This window comes from Crocodylus siamensis, chromosome 6 (assembly GCF_052110815.1).
Source record: "Crocodylus siamensis isolate JL-2025a chromosome 6, ASM5211081v1, whole genome shotgun sequence".
In the NCBI taxonomy this organism is placed as follows: Eukaryota; Metazoa; Chordata; order Crocodylia; family Crocodylidae; genus Crocodylus; species Crocodylus siamensis.
Window position 1 is genome coordinate 65489236 of NC_143400.1, and position 22849 is coordinate 65512084.

General features: G+C 42.2%; 2 protein-coding genes across 12 annotated transcripts in view; both read left to right on the top strand.

Moving 5' to 3' along the window:
* The window catches only part of PLS1 (plastin 1), a 71330-nt gene extending 69813 nt beyond the window's left edge, over positions 1 to 1517 (top strand). For all 3 annotated transcript variants that reach the window (XM_090052108.1, XM_090052107.1, XM_090052109.1), the window contains one exon: positions 360 to 1517. In XM_090052108.1, the coding sequence (XP_089908234.1) occupies positions 360 to 495 (136 nt within the window). In that variant the 3' untranslated portion in view covers positions 496 to 1517. The remainder of the gene's footprint in view (positions 1 to 359) is intronic.
* A 1599-nt stretch (positions 1518 to 3116) lies between these two features.
* TRPC1 (transient receptor potential cation channel subfamily C member 1) overlaps positions 3117 to 22849 on the top strand; it is a 45326-nt gene continuing 25593 nt past the window's right edge. For 2 of the 9 annotated variants that reach the window (XM_090054289.1, XM_090054290.1), the window contains exons 1-6: positions 3126 to 3537; positions 4384 to 4538; positions 9995 to 10096; positions 12943 to 13145; positions 15911 to 16042; positions 21666 to 21861. In XM_090054289.1, the coding sequence (XP_089910415.1) occupies positions 3192 to 3537; positions 4384 to 4538; positions 9995 to 10096; positions 12943 to 13145; positions 15911 to 16042; positions 21666 to 21861 (1134 nt within the window). In that variant the 5' untranslated portion in view covers positions 3126 to 3191. Of the gene's footprint in view, positions 3538 to 3894; positions 4211 to 4383; positions 4539 to 9994; positions 10097 to 11863; positions 11902 to 12940; positions 13146 to 15910; positions 16043 to 21665; positions 21862 to 22849 lie in introns of those variants that run through there. The other 7 variants (XM_090054297.1, XM_090054298.1, XM_090054294.1 and 4 more) reach the window with 6 other exon arrangements.

Genomic DNA, 22849 nt, shown 5'->3' on the forward strand with positions numbered 1-22849 from the left:
TAACATTTTAAAAACTTTTTTTATGGCAGATTAACAGTAGTGGCCAAACTTACTACTGGCATAACCTGGCAACGCTGTACTGAAGCTGTTGATATTAATAGTCCAACTGAACTCACATTTGTGTGTGTGCACGTGCGCGCACACACACACGTGTCAATCTCAGACGCAATAAATGTTCGGTGCAACTGTTAATACTTAATTGTTCCATTACATTAAATGCATTTTCCACTACAATTGAAATATAAATCGGAAATAAGTATCTCAACCTTTAATTAAATATGTTCTTATTTCATGTCTCAGCACAAACATAGTAGATACCAGTAAAATAATTATATCATTTTCTTTCTTGTTTTTCCAAGATATGCCATTTCGGTTGCTCGAAAGATTGGTGCCCGCATATACGCCCTACCAGATGATCTGGTAGAAGTGAAACCAAAAATGGTTATGACGGTGTTTGCGTGCTTGATGGGGAGAGGACTGAACAAAGCAATATAGCGAAGATATTTAATAGTATTTTTCCTGCCATGCTAATAAGTATGATGAATGCCTCACAGTTTACAGAATTCGGAAGTTTTAATGGGTATAAAACCAGAGATAAATTTGTATGCTCGAGTACAGATAGATAATTAATTACATTTTAATAATGTGTTTATATTTAGTTAAGGCTTATTTATGGGTTAATCCTTTATCCAGAATACGTGCATTACCATGTTAAGATTACATTGCTGTATTGCTTTTTTTAAACAAAAAAAGTCTTGTACATCAATTCTAGCTCGTACTGTTTTCATAGTGTGAAAAAGATCCCCCGCTTTTAAAATACTGTTACAGGATCTGCTGTGACATGATTTGATTTTTGTGGGTGTTATTTCCATGTGGCTATATTTGTGCACAAGTGCATTCCAACACTATTGTAATCTCCCAAACTGCACAAAAATCAGCATGTCCCTTGATAGGTCTGATCCAATTCCTCTTGAAGTTGATTAGAGTCTTGCCACAGAGGTTAATGAGGTCAGTCCGTGATTTTGTGTGGAATTTACAGTGATATTTCTCATAAAATTGTTCAATGTTTTGAATGGGAACAAGCTCTTAGATGTATGTGATAGTCTGTTTTCTTAAAAAGCAAGAATACATTCACCAAAGTGAAGAATAAATTATTTTTATGACTTCTAATTTAAGAAACAGAAAATAGTACGCCAAAATGTAACAATGTCATTATTAGAATATTTGCATAGACTTAACCATTGCAGTTGGAAAAAATAGGGGAAATTTCATAAAGTATTCTGTAAAAAAATCAGTAAAGGTAGCAGGCCAGCCCAGTTTGGGGACTTGCCTTAAGTGTAATATTTTTTTTAGATATGCATCTGTCTGTCTGTCATTGATTTTTATGCTGGAAACTTATACACTGTACTGGCTTCTGGCAGTAAAGCCATATTTCTTAATATGACTCTGAAATATGCATTTGTATTCTTGTTCTGTAGTTATAAATTGTAATAAAAAACTGGAATCTTTCACTTTAATTTTTAAGATGAGCCAAATGAGCTGAAATGCTGAACTAAATCCTCAGTAAATATGGAGTCAAAAATATATAGAAAAGTAATTTTATCTGACAAAAACTGATATACAAACATTACAAGCAACTCAAAGGCTAGCAATAGATATTGCCAAATCAAGTAGATCAGCTGTGCTAGGAAGTGTCCAGGCACAACTGATCTGCTTCACTGTGAAAAATGCATTTTCCTGTCAACCTGTTCCCCACTTAAAGATGCATCCACCATGCTCCGTGTGTCAGATTCACTCTGGTGCCCTCCTAGGGCTGGGACCACCAGTTAGGATGGCACCAAAGTGTCAAACTGGTTCTCCTCTTTGACACAAAGAAGAAACATGGCTTCTGTCTTTAGTGCATAAGAGGATTCTGGAGAGTTCAGAAAATTAGAAATGGGCTACAGAACCTTTGTGTGTGTTCTGGTAATTCATATATACCTCCAGACTATATGAAGCTATTTGCGTGTGATAATTACCAGATTTCTACATTTTGTTTATCCATAATTTATTCATAGGGAAAATCAAGAAAGCACTTACAACTCTTTAAAGTTATTTCTTGCTTGTGCTTTTCAAGCTCCTTTTCACTCTCTTCCTCCTAGCTGTTTCTTTCATCAGGTTTGGTTCAGTGTTCCTTAGTTTCCCCTTCCCTTTCTCTATGTCCAAGTTCCTGAATAGTTGTTCACACACCTTGACAACTGACAGTTCCATCACCCTTATTCCCTTCCAGTTGTGTCCTTATCTGATTTTCTCCATCTTCTGCCTCCTTTCTTCCACTGTTTCTTCCCTGTACCTCATTCCCCATGGCCAGGCCAACCCTGAGTCCAAATCCCAATTTAAGCAGATGCTCCTGCTATCCTGGTTCCTTTGGACAAACCCAGAACCTTGTTTCACTAGAACCTCATCACCTCGCCCTCACCAAGGCTGGTAAACCAGTTAGAAGCAAATGGAGGCCCCTGCTAGATGTCACATATACTCTGCAATTAACTGGTCAATTGTGCAAGAAATTTGGAGCCATACCGCAAATTTTAAGACCAGCCACAAGCACGAACGACTTGTACTCCTGAGGCTGGGGGGACATGGTGACTGCCCACAGGCGGTGGCAGTGATGTCATGGGTGAGGTGGGGCAAGTGGGGATTGCCCACAGGTGGCTGCAGCAAGGGGGGGTGGCAACCGGCAACTGCTCACAGATGCCAATGGTGGGATCCACAGCAGCTGCTCTCAGGTGGGGCATGTGCCTCCTCTACACGTCACCAATGGCCATGAGTACAAGGTCGAGTTGCCAGCCCTGACTGAAGCCATTCCAGATGATTTTTTTTCCCAACACAGCATAATGTCAATTGTACTGTTCAACCCGTCCAGGGTATCAGTCTCCCGGACTGCTTTCAATAGTCACGGGGAGACGGATGCTGATCCCCGTAGCCTCGAGGCCAAACGGGGACGGTTGGCAGTCTAGTACAAAGCAATGAGCACGCCATCAAAATGAGCGTGCGGCTATCACCAGAGCCAACCGGCTACGAAGTTGGTATTTGAACACGTGGTTTCTACCCAGCTTTCGTTTGAACGTGCAGCAGGGCCGCGGTCTCCCCCTGGGGCGAGGGAGGGAGCTCCCGTCGCCGCCGCGGAGCAGGGGACAGCGCAATAGAGGCGGATGAGGATGCCCACGGCCACGCCACAGCAGCAGCGCGCCTGCGTGGGGCGGACGCCCACCCCGGCTGGGATCTGGCGGACTGGCGGGCCCTCACTCGCACCGCGCTTGGCCTGGAGCCCGCAGCCGCCGCGGGGGCGGAGGTGGGTTGCCTCGCCTGGGGCCAGGGCTGCGCGTGCGCAGTGCGGCGGGTGCGGGGTGGCCGCTATGGCCGCGCTGTACCAGAGTGTTGACCCCTCGGCCTCGGCCTCGGCCTCCCCCAACAAGCTGCTGGCGCTGAAGGATGTGCGGCAGGTGAAGGAGGAGACCACTCTGGACGAGAAGCTCTTCCTGCTCGCCTGCGACAAAGGTACCGCGGCCCTCGGGGGCGGGCCGTCCCCGCATGTCTCTGTCCAGGGGCCTGAGGCCGAGCTGCGGGGCTGGCGAGAGCCGGCTTCCCTCGCCGCCTGCCTCCACCCCCGTCTCGGGGCGGCAAGTCGAAGGCTGTGGCCTTCTGTGGAGGATTTACTCGCGAATTTAACCATCGGATCTTTTGCTGGTGTGTTGTAAACTAGGCCTTTTTTTTTTTTTTTTTTTTTTGGACACAGACCAGCAACGGTATGATACCATAGTCCCCCGCACTTCAGCAAACGTATGCCCACAGCATAATATGTGTATCGTGTGTTTTATTGTACAGGCCTGCATGTGTGTATTTTGTAAACGGTAACTTGACTGACAGCGTTTGGAAGGAGAAGAAGGCTGTGCCGAGTGAGGCTGGAAGGAGGCGCAGGGCTTATCCAGCTGCAGTGAGAGGGTTCGAGATCTTGGGTGGCGATACCAGTGTAGCTCTGCAGTACAGAGCTGGCCTGTCTGACACGGTTCAACTTTCACCCCTCCTTGGAGGCTACCTGGAAGCTGTTGTCCCCATTTTTTGAAAGTCCCATTTTGTCCTTTTCTGAATTCCAGCTTAGGAAGAGAGGAGCAGATTCAAATGGCATTAATTTCCCATTTGATGGGAGCAGCTGTTGGCCGCTTAGCTGTTTGTAAGCGTTCATTGTTTTGTTCATGGATTATTGGTATCTATGTTATGTCAAATGAAACCTTAGATTTATGAGTATGTACTTTGTATGTTATGTTAATTGATAAAATACTATGGCAAACTTCAGAATATTTCCCAATATAACAAATCTAAGACATTCATATGATACTTGTTTAGGTGATTATTACATGGTTAAGAGACTGTTGGAAGAGAACAGCTCCGGTGAAATGAACATAAATTGCGTGGATGTGCTTGGGAGAAACGCTGTTACCATAACCATTGAGAATGAAAATTTGGACATACTCCAGCTTCTTTTGGATTATGGCTGCCAGGTACAGAACTCTCTTCATTTGACTGAATTTTAAACATGCTTCTATAGTATGCATATTTAGCAGGATGGATAAAAATGAATTATTTTTTTAAATTTAAAAATTTTTTTTTTATTTAAATCGGATTTTTTAAAATTTAATTAATATTTTTTATTAAATGCTTTAAAAATCCTATATAAAGATATGTTAAAGCTCAAAGAGATCATCTTGGAAGAGGGATTTATAACTTCTAATTATATACTATTTGAGGCAATTCATTAATGTAACCTTCTTAGTGAAGTATTATAAATATGTCACAACAGGCCATGGACTTCATTAGGGGCCCAATCTTATGGGGTTCCCAGAGGCTCCTCTATAGATTAGTAAAGATTAAAAAAAAAAACCACTCTGTGTAAAAGATCCCATTAAGCATCTCTGTGATGCTTAGTTTCAGTTCTTGAACTCTAGATTTGTGTCTCCAGAGATAACATCCTTGTTAACAGCAGTGTTTGAAGATGAAAGAGACCTGATCAGCCCTCTTGTCTTTCTGCAAGTTAGTATACAGAGTCAAATCCTTACCTTTCTCTAAAAGTGCAAAGTTTCAAGAAGTTAAATGAATAGAGGATATCAAACAAAAAGAATGCACATTTTATGGAAAGCAGTGATTAAATTGGGGCATCCTGACCAGTGATTTAAATCTATTTGATTTAAATGAAATTCACCCTGATATTTTCCTCTTTGTTGTCATTGATTTGTCTTGCACTTTTAGAAACCAAGGATAGGGAGTACTGCTTTAGCTATCAATTTTGTCCCTTTCCAGGGAGGGATTTTAAGTTTTCTAGGTCTGCCCTGTGTCTCTGATGGAGTTTTATTAACATAGCATATTTATTTGTCTTCCTATATTTGGTTGTTCATACTTTAGAGTCAGTGCACACATTGTCTCCCAAGCTAATTATTATTTCTGACTATTGCAGTGCAGTTGCATACCCTTAAAGTTTTTAGAATACAATGGGCACTTTGCCACTGGATTATAACCATTAAGGTGTGTAAAAATTGGAGTTCTACTCCTTAATTCAAGCACATATATATGGAGCACTATAGTTCAGAGTTTGCATTCAGTTTATTGTAAAATAATTATTATGCTGATTTCTACTATGAGCCTAGAAGTTAACAGTGGTATAATACATTTTCTCCATATAGTTCAGAAATTCAAACCATTCTCCCCCCTATGTTGCAGTTAAAATAAAGCACAATGCAGAACTTTCTTTCTAGAGAGTAGTTTATATTGGTGCAGTGATCCTCATCTGAATTTTGCATTTTGACTTAAAAACTATATTAACCTCCTCATTCCTTGATTTCTTCTCTACTTTGCGGAGATGTTGGTCTTTGCAGCAATAGGTAGCTTTCCCTCCAAGCTTGATCCGTCTTTTGTGGCAGAGGGCCACCTTCTTCCAGGATCTTTTAGACAGTGGAAGATTGTACTACCTAACAGCACTTTCTTGAAATATGCTATTGCTGAGAGAGGGTACTTCATGCCATGTTTCTTTCTTCCGATTTTTTGACCAAAAATTTAAAAGTTTCAAAGAACTTAAGGAGCAGTATAAATTGCAGTGAAAATTAAAAACTAGCAGGGACCTAATGAAAAGCTACCAGCTGTGGCAGCAAACCTGCTTTTACTGTTGTGGTCATGGAATCTGAGAAATAGAACTAAATCGGATCTTGAGAGATCATATAATCCATGTACCTGCACTGGCAAATGATTCTTTAGGTTCTTCTATTTAAAGATAGGTATTATGTTTGCCTTTCTTCAGTCCAGTGTAGAAACTGCTATCTTACTCTCACTTCCAAAAGAAAAACGTGCAAATTGTTTGCTAAAGGTAAATAGAAAATGTATTTTTAAGGTTGCTTTCACAAATGGTGTATGCTGTACAACCCCAATAACAATCTGTAATAAAAGCTGAAAAATTAGAGAGGCTGGGAAAAATGTTCCCAAGCAACAGAATCGGTAGACCAGCATGGAGACTTTATAGCACTGGACAGCTGTCATCTTATTTTTCTGGTTTGCCTCCTAGGTCAGGTTTTGATCTCCAGGCTGGACTTCGTGTGCATAACATTAAAACAGCAAGGATCCAAAGACTCTTCCTTCACCCTTCTTGAATGGCTTGTGCTTCTTTTTCATATTCCAGACAGTGTAAAATATGGGCACTGCAAATGGCTGTCTGCATTTGTCATTCTTTGGTACTTCTTGATAACATTGTAGCACCCCCTTGTACTACTCCCTTAGATCATCAGTCCTGGAGATCCGTTGAGAAGAATCATTTTTAGCTTTTCACAGTCTGGTTACACACGTTTTCCACTCTATGCTGTACATGCTTTCCTGGAAAAAGGTGCATGACTTGAATTTACATAAAGGGAACCCACTTTACAATGTAACAAATAGGGATACATTCCAAGATCTCGACTGTACTGACCCCCAAACCCATTTCTACCACTTTTACAAGACAATTTTAGTACTCACCAATAGCAGACAGTACACACAAGCACAGGGTGGTGGTGAATGTTTAGTTGGTGTGAAGAGAGGGTGGTGAAGAGTCTTCAGTGTCAGACTCCACATCCTGGTAGGAGGTATAGGTGGCGTAATATCCATAGGAGAATCCATAGGTACGGCTCTCTCGTCATCCTCCAACACCAGTGGGGTAGGGCTCGGGATAGCTGAGTGAGGCTTCAAGAACTGGTACATGGTGCACTGCCTCACTGATTGTTGGATCTGGGCATACACTTCCTTGTAGGGATCAAGGAGAGAGTTCAAACCATGATTGAATTCTAGGCTCCTGTTCAGGTTAGGGTCCAGATCCAAGGCAAACTGAGCAAGTCTCTCAGCCTGTGCAAAAAACTCTGCCAGCTTAATAGTCATGTCCTTGACCTTGAGGACCACCTCTTGCTTTTGTTCCTCCTTTTCCTTATCAGCAGTGACAATCTCTATCAGTTCATCAATACTTAATTCCTCATTGTGGGAAAAGATGAGCTCCATGATGTCTGCTTCCTGGAGGTCTGAAAAACCATCTCCTTCCACCTTCTGTCCAGGATCAATAACCTCTCGAACAGTTGTGCACAGTTTGGGGGACCCCTTGGAGACCATAGCACATTCCTTCCAGAGAGGCTTCCAAGCACTGTTTATGGTAGTGGACTTCACTTCATCCCATGAAGCCTTAATGTTGTTGATGGCATCCCTCACATTGTATGCCTTCCACCACTCACGGATTGTTGGCTTGTTGGGTCCATCAGTATCCTCCAGCAGCTGGGAGATGCTCCTTCTTAGGTAGTAGGCCTTGAATATTGATATCACACCCCGATCAAGAGGCTAGATTAGTGAGGTCACGTTAAGTGGGGAGGAACAGGATTCTCACATTGAGGTTGATAGTTTCCGGGAGTTTAGGGTGTCCAGGGGTATTGTGAAGGATGAGCAAGGTTAGCTTCCCTGCAATAGTGCTGTACCTTCATGATAAAATGTTGAGCAAACCAGTCCTCAGAAACTTTGCCTGTCACCCGTGCCTTCTTGTTTGCAGCTCAGTGTACAGGCAACATGTTCCTACTCAGTCCTTTTAATGCATGTGGGTTTAGGGAGTGGTAGACTATCAGTGGCTTACACTTAAAATCTCCAGCAGCATTGCCACACAGTAGGACAGTCAGCCCGTCTTTCGCTGCATTTGAACGCACTTGCAACCTTCTCTTCCTTGGACTTGTACGTCTTACATGGCATCCGCTTCCAAAACAGCCCCATCTCATAGGTATTGAAAACTTGCTTAGGACTGTACCCCTCAGGAAACTATGCAGCAGCGTTATGATCAGCACTTGCAGATTCCTCAGTGATCTTATCACTCTGCAAGTTCCTACCTTGAAGGAACTTGTCAAACCAGCCCTTACTTGCCATGAAGGGCTCCTCAAGGCCATCATCCTTTTGAAGCAGGCAGCCATAAATTTGCAGGGCCCTACCCCTTATCACAGCAGAGGAAAGATTTATCTTCTGGGTCTTATTTTCCACCCACACCCTCAGCATCTCTATCTTCTCCAACAGCTGGTTCCTTACTCTCGTTGCTATCTTGGCAGCAAGTGGTGTAGAATGCGTCACCAGCTTTTGCACAGTTCAGAATCTCCAGTTTTGTCTCCAGTGTTAGTGAAGTTCTCTTGCAGTTCATTGATGGACCAGGGAGAGGGGTAGGAGATAAGCTAGTGGGACACTCAGAAGCCATAGCGGCTACAGCTGTCCCAAGAGTGGCTGTCGCAGCGTGCCTACTGTTGCACCTCGGGCCTCCTGCTGCAGCTGCCTTGGGAGCTGCTGACACCACCTGCCTGTGGGAACAAGCAGAGGCCCCAGCGGTACAGGGCACAGTGCAGCCCAGCAGATGCTGGCAGGTAGCATCAGTTGGTCCTGGGGCTGCTGTAGCAGGGGCTTGAGTGGGTGGGACCAGCAGAGGCTTGGGAACATTGTGGCACAGCACAGCCCAGTGGCTGCAGGCTGCTGGCATTGGCTGCTCCCAGGGCTGCTGCAGCAGGGGTTGGGGTGAGTGGGGACAAGCTGTGCCATCCCTGCTGGGCCTCCGCTTGTCCCTACTCACCCCAGCCCCTGCTGTAGTGGCCCCAGGAGCAGCCAATGACAGCTGCCTGCACCACAACACAGTGCGGCCCAGGGGCTGGGATGAGCGTGGACAAACGGAGCCCCGGGGGGTTTGGGGTACGGTGCAGGCCAGTGTCTGCAGGCAGCTGGCATCAGCTGCTTCCAGAGCAGCTGCAGCAGGAGCTGGGGTGAGTGGGTCCCTGGCCCCATGGCCCTTTCCCTTCCCCCCACAGACTTATCTGCTGTGGGGGGCACCTGTGCTGATTGCATAAGACTTAATTTAACTTGCCTATAATGAATTTTGGGTATAAAAAGGGTCATTGCATAAGAGCAAATGTGCATATACAGAACCCGCATAAAGCAAGGAAAACCTGTACTCCAGCAATTGGTAGTGCTGTTTGGACTGGATGAATGATCCTGTGTTTGAATCCTCAGCCTGTACATGTTGTGGTAGCATAATAATGGTTGCATTGCAGCATGTTGTTTTATTATGAGGCACAATCCAGTATTGGTTTCTAGCTACAATCAATGCCTATACATAAATTAAGGCAATCGCAGACTTCATTGCTTAAGAACAGTAGCTTTGAAAAAGCTTGGATGACTTTAGTTTTTACCTTCTATCATGATGCTTTTATTCTAAAATAAGTTAATCTCTTTCGAACACTTTGTCTATAATTGTTCTGGCATTCTTTTTCTTCAGTCTCCATTAATTTATGGTAGCCTTTAATTACCTCTAGTTCTTTGTAACGTAGTCATTTGCATTGTTTGTTTTATTTATTTATTTATTTATTTATTTATTTTTAATTCTGTGACTTGATACTATCTAATTTAGTGTTACTTCAATTTGATCTATTTCTCTTTTCAGTCATCAGATGCACTTTTGGTTGCTATTGACTCAGAAGTAGTGGGAGCTGTTGATATACTACTTAATCATCGACCAAAACGATCTTCAAGACCAACTATTGTAGTTGAGTATTCTTAATTCATGTTAGCTTGGGTTGGTACAGCAGAATTGAGTCTTCAGTGAAATTGCTATTCAAGACAGCCTTAAATGAAGATTCTCACATGTAAGAGAGCAAAATTTGGACGTTGTTCTTCATGATTTTTTTTAAAAGCTTTTTATCCTTAGAGGCTTTTAAAGTTATTGATCATAGGCATCCAGTAGGTTTATAGGTGCCTAATATTTATTAAGGTTTGAGTTAATGGTATCCTTATAATTACTGTATTGCAAACAAAGAGAAAAATTACCAGTACTTATCACTTTTGTCATATAAATAATAGGCAGCACTGAATGTTTTGGTAAAATGTCACTGAACATTAAAGGCTTACCTGACATTTCTGTCTTCATCTTAAAGTAATTTTTTGAGGTCCTGCTTCACAATCCTTAGGTATCCAGCTGCTATTAGACAGTTATTGAGTATAACATTTTTTAATTAAGGATTACTTTTAATATTGCTGCAGAGGTTGCACCTGTGTGTGAATCAGAAAGCAGTGTTTCTTCTATACTAGGTTGAGGGGGGACACCCAAATAAGAACTTAACACTGACTTTTATTAATCAGGATGTAAATAGGGTAAAAGATACTGAATTCTAAATTCCCAGGAAAAGCCCTAAGCAATTTTCTTTCTTCAGAATAAGATTCCCTTTATGAAGTTCATTCCAAAAGAACACATTCTACCTATATAGAAAACATTTTTCTTCCAGCTTTCTTTTTTTAAGAGAGAATTTAAATGAGAAGAGAGACTATGAAATAGATCACGTGACAATAACTTTTCTTTCAGCAGTCTATCAGGGCTCTCTCTCCAAGGTACAAAATTGTTGTAACTTCTGGTCAGTTAGCTCATGAAATAAGCATATCTATAAGTGACCCTTAACGTTTGATGTATTATCAAAGCGATCTTTGCCGCATCACTTTTTCCTCTCGGTGTTACTAAAATTGTAAGGATTCCAACTCTTGAGTATTCTGTGTTGGTACAATACAAAGCAGAGTTCAATGGTGATTGCATGCATGTAGTTTATGAAATATGTATTTTATTTTGTGTTTTGAGAGACTAAAAAACTGTAGAGGAAAACAAAGTCCTGAGTGAGCTGACCAGAATGTTATCATCTCTAAATCATGAATATTTAAAAAAAAAAAAAAAAAAAAGGGGGGGGGCAAAGAAAAGCTAGCTTTTTATTATTATCTTTGCAACATGAAAATTTTTCAGTTTTGTGGTACTTTCCTTTTGGTAATGTTATTTGCTCATGAGTCTCCTAAATTAATAGAACACATAGAAAAGGCACATTTTTCCAAAGATGGAAATTGCATTACAGAAGGGTGAGTTTGGATTTTAAAATTAATTAAAGAAAAAGAAAAAACATTCAGGTGATTACACAGAACGTTTTTTTGAGAAGTAATGCAATATAATGCATTTCCTGTACAGCATTTGGAGGAAAGTGCTTTTCCATCTGTCATTACAAGTAATGGTGGCTTAAAAAAATTAAATGCTTATTCCCCATAGTAAATATGAATTTAGTGTTGCTGAATGACCAAAAAAATTACCTTAGAGACTAAAGTTCTTTATTTATCATCAGAACAGTATCTTCAATAATATGGGGATAGTTCTTATTCTTACTGCTAAGAAATACAGTGCATTAATTTTAGGGGTGCACCAGTAAAGATTTTCTTGGCTGATACCGATAGCCAGATATTAACTAGGGGTATCGCTGATGCCAGTCTGATAACTGATTTACAGGAATGCAGCCAGACATAATGGAGAGCAGCTTCCTGCAGGTAGGTCTGTGGAGAGGACGGGGTGTGGTGGGGGAGGGGCAGACCGAGGCTTGCGCAGTGAGGGAGGGAGGGAGGGAGTAGGGCAGGGGCTGGGGTTGGAGGCGCTGCCCAACCAGGACAGTGAATGGGACCTGGGACAGGGAGCAGGACAGAGCCGCAGGCGGCTCTTCTAGGGAGGGGATCAGCATCCCGGTGCTTAAAAATGGTGGTGGGGGTGCTTGAACTACAGATTGGTGAATAAGCTATAGTTCAAGTGCTGCCGTCACCGTTTTTAAGCATGGGGATGCTTTTAACCAGAGCCAAGTGGGGCAAGGGCAGATGTGGTCTGCTTGCTGTGGTCTCAGAGTTCTACACCCTGCTGCCTTTGCCCCAGGGACCCTGTGCTGGCCATGTGTCCCCTGCCAACCCGGCAGCGGGAGGCACAACTCACTGCCCACACTGCTGCCAATTGGGCAGGGGGTGTGTGGCCAGTGCACAGATCCTGAGGGAAAGACAGGAGAGTGGAGAGCCCTGAGCCCTCAGAGTATCCCGTACCTGTTCTGCACACAAATATGGGGGTACATGTCTCCCCTGGGGTGGGGTGTGCAGTGGTGGGGAGCCGCTCCTAGCTACATGCATGTGTTTGGCTGTGTGCATGGACATGGCCTCTGAGGCTCCTGCCAGAAGGCATATTATATTTATCAGTTAACATTATTGGCTCTACTGGCCAAAAAAAGCCAATAACCAATAATGTTAGTTTTCCTTTTATCAGTGCCAATCAGATAGGGCACTGATGTATCGGTGCACCTCTAATTAATTTTTCCATTTGAGAAAAGAAATGAGACAAACACTATGCTTGTATCTTTAAGAGGCAAACAATTTCAGGTGGTGTTTAGGTGATTTTCTTTTCTTTTGAATTGTGTGACCAAGATCAGGAGTGGAGAAATGTTTTAAATCAGAATTTCTCTGTATCCTGTGTTGAGCAGCCTAAATTGATTTATGGGTAAACTATTATGTTCAGCTTTATTAAAATCCCAACTGTGTGTTTTTATGTTATTTCAGAAACTAATGGAACGTATTCAGAACCCAGAGTACTCAACAACCATGGATGTAGCACCTGTCATTTTAGCTGCTCATCGAAACAACTATGAGATCCTTACAATGCTACTGAAACAGGATATATCATTACCCAAACCTCATGCTGTGGGCTGTGAATGCACACTGTGTACTGCAAAAAATAAGAAAGATAGTCTACGGCACTCCAGGTAAGAGTATCGGTTCTTGATAATAACTAGAAATCCTTAACATAGTCTGGTGGCATCATGTGCGCTAGGTTCAATATGTCTTTGTTTATGTTTGGTTTATGGATATGTTTTTAAGAGTTAGTTAAACTAGAAAAGTAGAACTCTCTTCCACTGAGGAATACCTCTCCCTTATTCTTCTTACAGTTACTTTTAGCTGAAATCGTATATGGAGAATAATTGATAGCCCATTACATGGATTTTTGTGCTTTTTATAGTAAGGGGAGTCTCCATTATGCTTAAGTATTAAATGAATTTCAGGAGCTTGTTTAAAAAATTCTTATTTACCCATATTTCAGCGGGAGTACGCTGCTTTCCATTGGACTCTCCTGGTGCTGTTGGTAAACTGTAACTTTGAGACAAACCACTATCCACAGTTGCCTCATAATATTGAGTAAATGCTTCTATTTGAACTTGCATATGTATCAGCATGCATTTAGAAGGTTTCTTTGGCAAAACTACTAGAACTATCTTTTTGTTTGTACTTTTGAAATGTTTGTGGCTTAGGGTTGAAAAGAGACCTTGTTAGCATTATCTTAGGTATTTTTTTCCAGATGTCTGGCCTTAATTAATATTTGTCAGTGTTATCCTCTCAGAATCAAATGTTGTGCTTAGTCACCTACCTTAGCCTTCTGAGGTCTTTTACTGAAAAAGTGTTATACCAATGCATAATAATAATATAAGGTAAGACTATGTTTTTTCAATAAATGGAAACTATCTTTTATATTTTTAACACATGGGAGTCCTGTTTGAATTGTATCTTGGCAAAACCACAGTTTGAATGATAGAGAGCTGACCAGTAAAAAAAAAAAAAAAAAAATGGAGAATGTAAGAGCTTCTGTAATGGGTCCATATCTTTCCCCTATAAGAAAATAAATCCCACTGCTTAAGATATGAGTGATTTTGATAGCTCTTTGTTGATGTATAATGTATAAATACTTTGTCAAATTTTTTGTATAAATACTTTTCGTTAATGTATAAATACTTTGCCAAATTCTGTCTGCATCTAGGAGTAATTCTAGTTGTATAAATATCGTCATAGCTTTTATTTTTGAAGCCTTGTAACTAGTGAAGGATTACATTTTTGCGTGTTTTTTTCATATAGTTCAGCCATTTAATTCAGTTCATTAGTTAGTACACAGTAAAATATCTAATGTTGGTGAGTACATACAGCTGGAACTTGTTCTGATTTCCACTTCATTGTAGTCCATAACATTAAAATGGACGAGAGTTTACAGACATATTTTTGCATATGAATCATAGTCCTCTTTTAGAGGAGAGACACTTCCATGGTTCCAGCAAAGAATTTCCTACAGTCCGAGCAGTTCATTCACTATTTGTTATATATTTTCATTAGCTGTACACCCCTTCTTCCCACCCCCCTCCTTGTAATAATGCTTTCTAACTAAATTATTTTTGGTCATGGAAGTTTGGGGGGTTTTTTATTACTAATTTTCTGCCTGAAGGTGAATATTCACATGAAGAGATTAAATAATGATGCTTCCAACTTGTCTCTTGAGGGAAGTGCAGTCTTGGTCAGAATGGCAGTGGTTAAGACAGCTCTTTTGTCTTGATGGACAGAGTGAAGCAGAAATGCCTTTGCTCTTTCTTCTAAATAAAGAGGAGAAGGCGTTGTTCCCACAGGTCTTTTCTTATAGGTCTGAGAACTGCATATGAATATAGGAGGGGAGAAAAATTAGACAGGACTGTGCCTCCCTGAGTAAAAGCCTCTCTGACCCTGCCTCCCTGGCTGGTGAATGGTATGGCAGATAGTAGGTTCCTGTTTAACCTCACCCTTCCCTATTAGGTGAGGTCCACACAGATGCACTTACTTATTTTAACTTGATTGTGTATAGTTGCCTGCCTGTTCTAACAGAACGATCACAAGCATATCTACAGGATGAACAGAACAACCCCCCACAGTTGCACTGATCTCCTGGTACCACTGAGGTTGATTTGGAATTTCAGTAGTGAGCATCTCCTGCCCTTGTTTTCTGGGTAACAGTCTTTCTGCTATCTTGGACAGTCTTGCTATACTGGACTTCAGTAACTCTCAGGTAGCCGAAATGCCTGGGGCATTTTTGTATGGTTTTCTACAGTGTTTTGGGATCTTCTTTTTGATATAGTTGAACCACGTCTTATTAAATCAATTTCTCTTGTCTTTTATTTGCAGTGTCCTGTGAGCAGTGCTGTTTAACAACAGCAGGATTAAAATGTGTGATCTTTATAAATGTTGCGAACTAATAGGAGCAAATTTTGTCTTAGTTGATACCTTCTGCTCCTATAATAAGTACAGTGGTAGCAGCAGGGAGAAAGAGAGACAATGTGGCAGCCTTGTGATACAAGCTTCATTTGAAATAATGCCAGTTGTTTGTGTTTGGAGGGCTACGAAATCTTTTAATTTTTTTGAGAAAAGGAGCATTATGTTAACATTATTAACATCACTATTATTAAACAATATTAAAACTGTTTTAAATACTTATGTGGAAAACTGTATGAAAGTTTTCTTTTTTCCTTTTACTGGTTGCAGTTCACTTTAAATTTGATTTAAGTCGCACTGAAATGATGCTTGTGGGATACAGGTGGATTTTTTTTGTTTGCTTTTTTTCTCTTCAAATTTTTGCTTGAGAATTCTGCAAGCTTTCAGAACATATTCTGTTTGAAAATGTTAATCAAATGAAATATCTTGATCCCAAAAACTTATCTTACTCTCTGAACTTTCGTCACAGGTTTCGTCTTGACATCTATAGGTGTTTGGCCAGTCCAGCTTTAATAATGTTAACAGAGGAGGATCCTATCCTAAGAGCTTTTGAACTTAGTGCAGACTTAAAAGAATTAAGTCTTGTTGAAGTTGAATTCAGGTATGAATGAAAGGGAATACACACTTACATTTACTTTTGTTTCAGTATAGTTATTTCATGAAAAAAAACAAAAATAACTCACTGATGTTTCAATAAAGTGTACAAAAGAGAAAATAACAATGTTTTCCTTCTTTCTGTTTAGTACAGGGCTGAGCAATTATTTTGGGTGGAGGGCTGCTTACCCAGTTTTGGCAAGCTGTTGAGGGCTGCATGGGTAGCCCTGCCCCTTGACAGGTGCCCCACCCCGGTCACCATCTTGGGACCAATGTCCCAGGGCCAGTGTCAGCAGGGCCCAGAGTGGGGCATAGGCTGGCAGGGGTCCATGGAGCCAGGCTGGGCTGCACCAGCAGGGAGAGGGGGGAGCTGGCCCAGCTCCATAGAGTCCCTGCCAGCTGGGACCCTGTACTTCTGCTGCCCTGCTCTGGGCCCTGGGACACAGGTGCAGGTCCCATGCTCCCACTGCCTCCTGCGCCCCCCCTAGTCCCGCAGTACAGGTGTGGGGCAGTGCACAGCCCTGACCCTATGCTCGTCAGCAGAGAGAAGGACCTGGTGCTGAGTGTGGGGGGAAAAGTGGCCTCTCTCCCACCCTATGGCTGGTGTTCCTTGCTGCAGCCACTCACAGCCCATTCAGAGCTGTCCTGAGCAGACACAGGCAGCCCCACATGGGCTGCAAGCGGCTGCAGTGCGGGGTTCCCTCTTTGACAGGAACCAAGGGCAGATAAATATAAATTTTCTAAATTTTTTTAGGAGCCCTGCGAGCTGTATTTTAGCCACCACTGGTTTAGTAGCAACTCTAACAATTTTTTTCAAACGAGTCATAGGTTTTAAGCCTGGGCTATAGCTCATCCTGGGGAAATTGACCATTAGGTGGCTAACTTTTGATGTCTATGTAACGAGGTAAAAACAGCCAATTAGGGCTGCACCAGGAGGCAGGGAGAACTTTCTTTCCCTTCCCAGTAGAAGATACCACTGTTATTCCAGGAAGGTAATGGATAGTGAGAATCAGAAAAAGCTCAACAGCTGGCATGTCTACATGAGATGTTTATTACAAATAGACTAATTAGCTCCTCAGTAACCATCTTGCATCTACATGTGCGGCCCTATTAGGCCACAGGAAACTAATTAACCTTGCAGCCAGGTAGTACTTGTAATACCTTATCTTCATTGGGGGTTTTCAAGAGGAGGCTAGGTAACTTGACAGGGATGATTTAGGAATAGAGTGTTCTACATTCATGCAGAGGGTTGGACTAGATTACCTTTGAAATTACTTTCACAACCCTGTGATCCTAAAGTTGGACTCTTCCTTGACATTGCTTTAATATTAATATTAAAGCCCCTGCATCACTTTGTCCCTTTCTGGTTTGTGATCTACTTTAGTAATGCAGCTGCTGACACATGACATGCATCATGACCAATAGTTGAATTATGGTTTGTTTTTCACAGCTCAGTAGCTGTATGTTAGATGTTTCACAATTGGGCATTTGACCATGGAAGTGGGTAAGAGTAGTGTGTTAAACTAGAGTTATCAAACTCTCCTGGGGCCCTGGGCTGGAACCAGACTGCAGGTTCCCTTGTGGGCCACATCCAACCAAGGGCATGAGGGCTGCTGCAGTGGCTGTTGCAGTTGTGTGAGGGTCCAGTGGGTGCAGAAACAGTGCAGGGTCTGGCAGTGGCAAAGGCACAGGTTTTAAGGGGGCAGGGGTAATGTAGGGTTCAGCTGCAGCCAGAGCAAAGGGTCCAGAAGGGGTGGGGTGGGATAGGGGTGGTGCAGGGTCCAGTGGTGGCCAGAGCACAGGGTGCAGGGTTCAACAGGTAGAGGCAGTGCAGGGTCCAGCAGCAGCTGAAGCAGAGGGCCCAGCAGCAGTGTCATTAATTTCCATGGTTACCAGAGTTGCTATTTCAGCAAGGCTCCAGAACCAAGAGTATTAGCATCTCTCGCATCGCTTCTCCCCACACCCCCTCACCCACTGCAGAAATTGGGGGTTTTAGGCTAAAATTGGCAGCAGTGGTGTTAACTCTGTGGCTTCCAGTCATGCTGAAACAGCAGCCACAGAGATGAATACCAGTGCTGCTGTTCACAGACTCTAGACTCCAAATCCTTAGTCTGGATTTGGCCCATGAGATCAAATTAATTTGACACCCCTGCTCCAGATGACATACTTCAGTATGTCAGTATTATATTTATAGAGTATGAATTCAGTGTTTGATCTGTTTATCTGTTCATAATTCTTCTTAGCATTATCTCTTCATTTTCACATTTCTTAAGCTGCAGCCTGGTTGTTTTTATGCTTTGTGTAATTCAAAGGGAGAAGAGATGTAGGAGAGTTCTCAATAAGCAATTCCTAACTTCATCTAGATAAATGTTTTTCTGGGGTAAAAAATATTTTTTCTGGACAGTTTATAAAATCTGGTTTCTTTATTTGAGCAGTATTCTTTCTCAGCAAGTTTTTCAGTTCTCCATGTATACAAGGATAACTTGGATTGAGATTCAGTAAATGCCTGGTTAGACCAGCCAGTACTGTGGCTTTCTGTTGTACCTACTAAATTCATAAATCACTTTTGGTAAATCAAGTTAACTTGCAGTGGTATGATTAAAAATAATGCTAAAATGATCAGCTTTTTTTTAATGCTGTAAGTTACCATAAATAGATTGTGACTATTAGTACATTTTACACTTTTGGGGATTTGAAACTAAATCACTAGTGAAAGTAAGTTTAAATATTACAACATAATACTCTGTTTTCATGTTTCCAGCAAAATTTGATGTCTCAGGCATAATTAAAATAGGTTGGTACCCTGAACAGGGAAACTTTTATATAGCAGTCTTCATTATGACATGATTGGAATAAGAGACTTGGTGGGATAGCTCGTTTGACTGGAGCACTGCCATGGATGGGTACAAACTGTTCAGGAAGGACAGACAGGGAAGAAAAGGAGGAGTTTCACTTTATGTAAAAGCACCATATGATTGCTCTAGTATGAAACTAGGGATAGGCCTTTTGAAAGTCTCTGGGTTAAGGTTAGAGGGGAGAGCAACAAGGGTGATGTTTTTGTGGGTGTCTGCTGTAGACCACCAGACCAATGGTGGGAAGTGGTAGATAAGGCTTTCTTCAAACAGCTATCGCAGGTTTCCTGATCACAGGCCCTGGTTCTCATGGGGGACTTCAGTCACCCTGACATCTGCCAGGAGGGCAGTACAGCAGTCCACAGGCAATCCAGCAAGTTTTTGGGGCGTGTCAGGGACAACTTCCTAGTACAAGTGCTGGAGTGGCCAACTAGAGGCCATGGTCTTCTTGACCTGCTGCTCACAAACAGGGAAGAATTGGTGGGAAATGTAGTAGTGAATGGCAACGTGGGCAGCAATGACCATGACATGATTGGGTTTAGGATCCTGAGGAAAGGAAGGATGGAGTGAAGCAGAGTAAGAACTCTGGACTTCAGAAAAGCAGACTTTGACTCACTCAGGGACCTCATGGGCAGGATCACCTGGGAAGCCAGTCTGAGGGGGAAAGGAGTCCAAGAGATCTGGCTGTACTTGAAAGAAGCCTTACTGATACTGCAGGAACAAAACCATCCCAATGTGCAGGCAGACTAGCAAGTATGGTAGAAGACCAGCTTGGCTTAGCAGGAAACTCTTCAGTACACTAAGTCACAAAAAGGAAGCTTGTAAGAAGTGGAAACGTGGGCAGATAACTAGGGAGGAGTATAAGAGTATTGCCTGGTGATGCAGGGATGAAGTCAGGAAGGCCAAAGTGCAATTGGAGTTGCAGCTAGCAAGGGACGTTAAGGGTAACAGGAAGGGTCTCTGCAGGCATGTCGATAGTAAGAAGAGGATCAGGGAAAGTATTGGGTCCCTTACTGAATTGGGGAGGCAACCTTGTGACACAGGATGCAGAAAAGGCTGAAGTACTCAGTAACTTCTTCGCCTTAGTCTTCATGGGTAAGGTCAGCTCCCAGACTACTGCTCTAAGCGGCACAGTTTGGGGAGGAGGTGAGCATACCTCTGTGAAAGAATGGGTTAGTGGCTGTTTGGAAAAGCTGGACATACGCAAGTCCCTGGGGCTGGAGGAGATGCACCTGAGGGTGCTGAGGGAGTTGGCTGATGAGATTCCAGAGATTCTGGCCATCATCTTTGAAAACTCATGGCAATCAGGAGAGGTCCCAGATGATTGGAAAAAGGCAAACATGGAGCCCTTATTTAGGAAAGTAAAAAACAAAGGTCCAGAGAACTACAGTGCAGTCAGCCTCACATCAGTCCGTGGAAAAATCATGGAACAGATCCTCAAGGAATCCATTTCTAAGCACTTTGAGAAGAAGGTGATTAAGAACAGTCATCATGGATTCACCAGGGGCAAGTCATGCCTAACCAACCTGATTGTGTTCTGTGACAAGGTGACTGGTTCTGTGGATGTGGGAAGACCAGTGGATCTGATATACTTTGATTTTTAGCAAGGCTTTTGAGAGTCTCCCACAACATTCTCACAGGCAAACTAAGGAAGTATGGGCTGGATGGATGGAGTGTAAGGTAGATAGAAAATTGGCTGGAGAACTGGACTAAGAGGGTAGTAATCAATGGCTCAGTGTCTAGTTGGCAGCTGGTATGAAGTGGAGTGGGAAGGGAGTAAGATATGCTGGAGGCTAGGATTAGGATTCAGTGTGACCTAGACAAATTGGAGGATTGGGCCAAAAGAAATCTCATGCAGTTCAACAAGGATAAGTGCAAAGTCCTGCACTCAGGATGGAACAGTCCCATGCACCCGTACAGGTTGGGGGCTGACTGTCTGGGCAGCAGCTGTGCAGAAAAGGAGTGTTATAGTGGGCAATAAGGTAAATATGAGCCAGCAGTGTTCCATAGTTGCCAAGAATGCTAATGGCATTCTGGGCTGCATTGTTAGGTGTGTTGCCAGCAGGTCAAGGGAAGTGATTATTCCCCTGTATTCAGCACTGGTGAGACCACATCTGGAGTACTGTGTTCACTTTTGGGGCCCCCTCTACAGAAAGGATGTGGACAAACTGGAGAGGGTCCAGTGAAGGGCAACAAAAATGGTTCAGGGGCTGGGGCACATGACTTATGAGGAAAGACTGAAGGAACTGGTCTGTCTTAGTCTGGAGAAGAGGAGACTGAGAGGGGATTTAATAGCAGCCTTCAACTCTTTGAAGTGTGGTTCAAAAGAGGATGGAGCTAAAGTGATCTCAGTGGTGGCAGATGACAGAACAAGGAGTAATGGTCTCAAGTTTCAGTAAGGGAAGTTTAGGTTAGATATTAGAAAACATTTTCTCACTAAGAGGGTAGTAGTAATACACTGGAACAGGTTACCCAGAGAAGTGGAATCTTCAATCTTGGAAGTTTTGTCTAGCCAGGTCTTAAAAACTTTGGCTGGGATGATGTAGTTGGAGATGGTCCTGCTTTGAGCAGGGCGTTGGATTAGATAATCCCCTTTCAACCCTAATTTTCTATGATTGTCTTCAGTTTTTGAAAGTGCTTGTGATCCCTTATTTGGTCAAACTTGAGCGACCTATTTTTAAAGTGTATTTTAAGGTTTCCCACCTGAGAGATTCAATTAATGTATTAATTAAAGTTTTAAGTGTATTAATTAATCTTTTCTGCTGCCATGTTTTCTAGAAATGATTATGAGGAGTTAGCCCAGCAGTGCAAAACCTTTGCTAAAGACTTGCTTGCACAGGCACGAAACTCACGTGAGCTTGAAGTTATTCTAAACCACACATCCAGTGATGAGCATATAGATAAACGAGGATTGTTAGAAGAGAGGATGAATTTGAGTCGCTTAAAGCTTGCCATCAAGTATAATCAAAAGGAGGTAAGTCTTTCTCTCTCTTTGCTGTATATTAATCTGATGCACAGGCTTTTTTTATACTGGATTTTACTAGTGATTCATTTAAGCTTTATTCTGCCAATAGAAATTATAAGAACTGTGACAAGGGACTGAGTGTTAATAGAAAATGTAATACTATGGTCTGGTAATAAAAGCAAAATACCAGATATTTCACCAATACTTTTTTTTACCATATTTGCAGAATGCTATCACTAGGCTACCAAGCATTGTTGTCTCCAAGGACCTATTAGGTCCTACTACAACAGGGTTCAATTCAAATAAACATACAGCAACCGTTCAGTGAGTAAAAACTTACACTTAGCACAGCTTTCATTCAGACTATCAGCCAGGTGATCAGGCTGGGCAGCAGCATGAATGGTGCAGGTTTAAACACAACTCCAGCGTGCATTTCTATTTACTCTTTTTATACATTGCAAGCATTTATGCAGTGATATGGGTTTGATGTCTTACAATTTTCTGATTAATGATCTTTATGAGTACAAAATTTCTCCATACATTTTGATGTCTAGTGTACCAGGCTTTGGTTGCACTGTCCTCATGATCAATCATACTTGAACACAGCAAATGTGTTCTTCATGTTCTCACTGACCACCTGTCACATAGCTACAGAGTCTCCCTATGCCTGAAGATGATGCTTGTGCCCAAAAGCTTGCAAAGAACTTTGTTCCAAATACTCTGTTGGTCTAATAAAAGATATCACATCTACCCAAAGACCCTTGCCTGCCTAAGTCCTTACTCCAACACTGCTACAACCAAAAACCCTGCTTCACAATCAGTGACGTTTGGTGTGTCATGCCTGTTCACTGTTTAGTGAACTTGTTTGTTTATGCCATCCCCAACTCGCCTGTTGTTTTAGGCTTTTTCATACCATCCTATGTGCTTTTTTAATCTGTTATGGCAGTTAGTCCTGATTCTGTGTAGCCCAGGATGTTCTTAAATGGATCTCAGATAT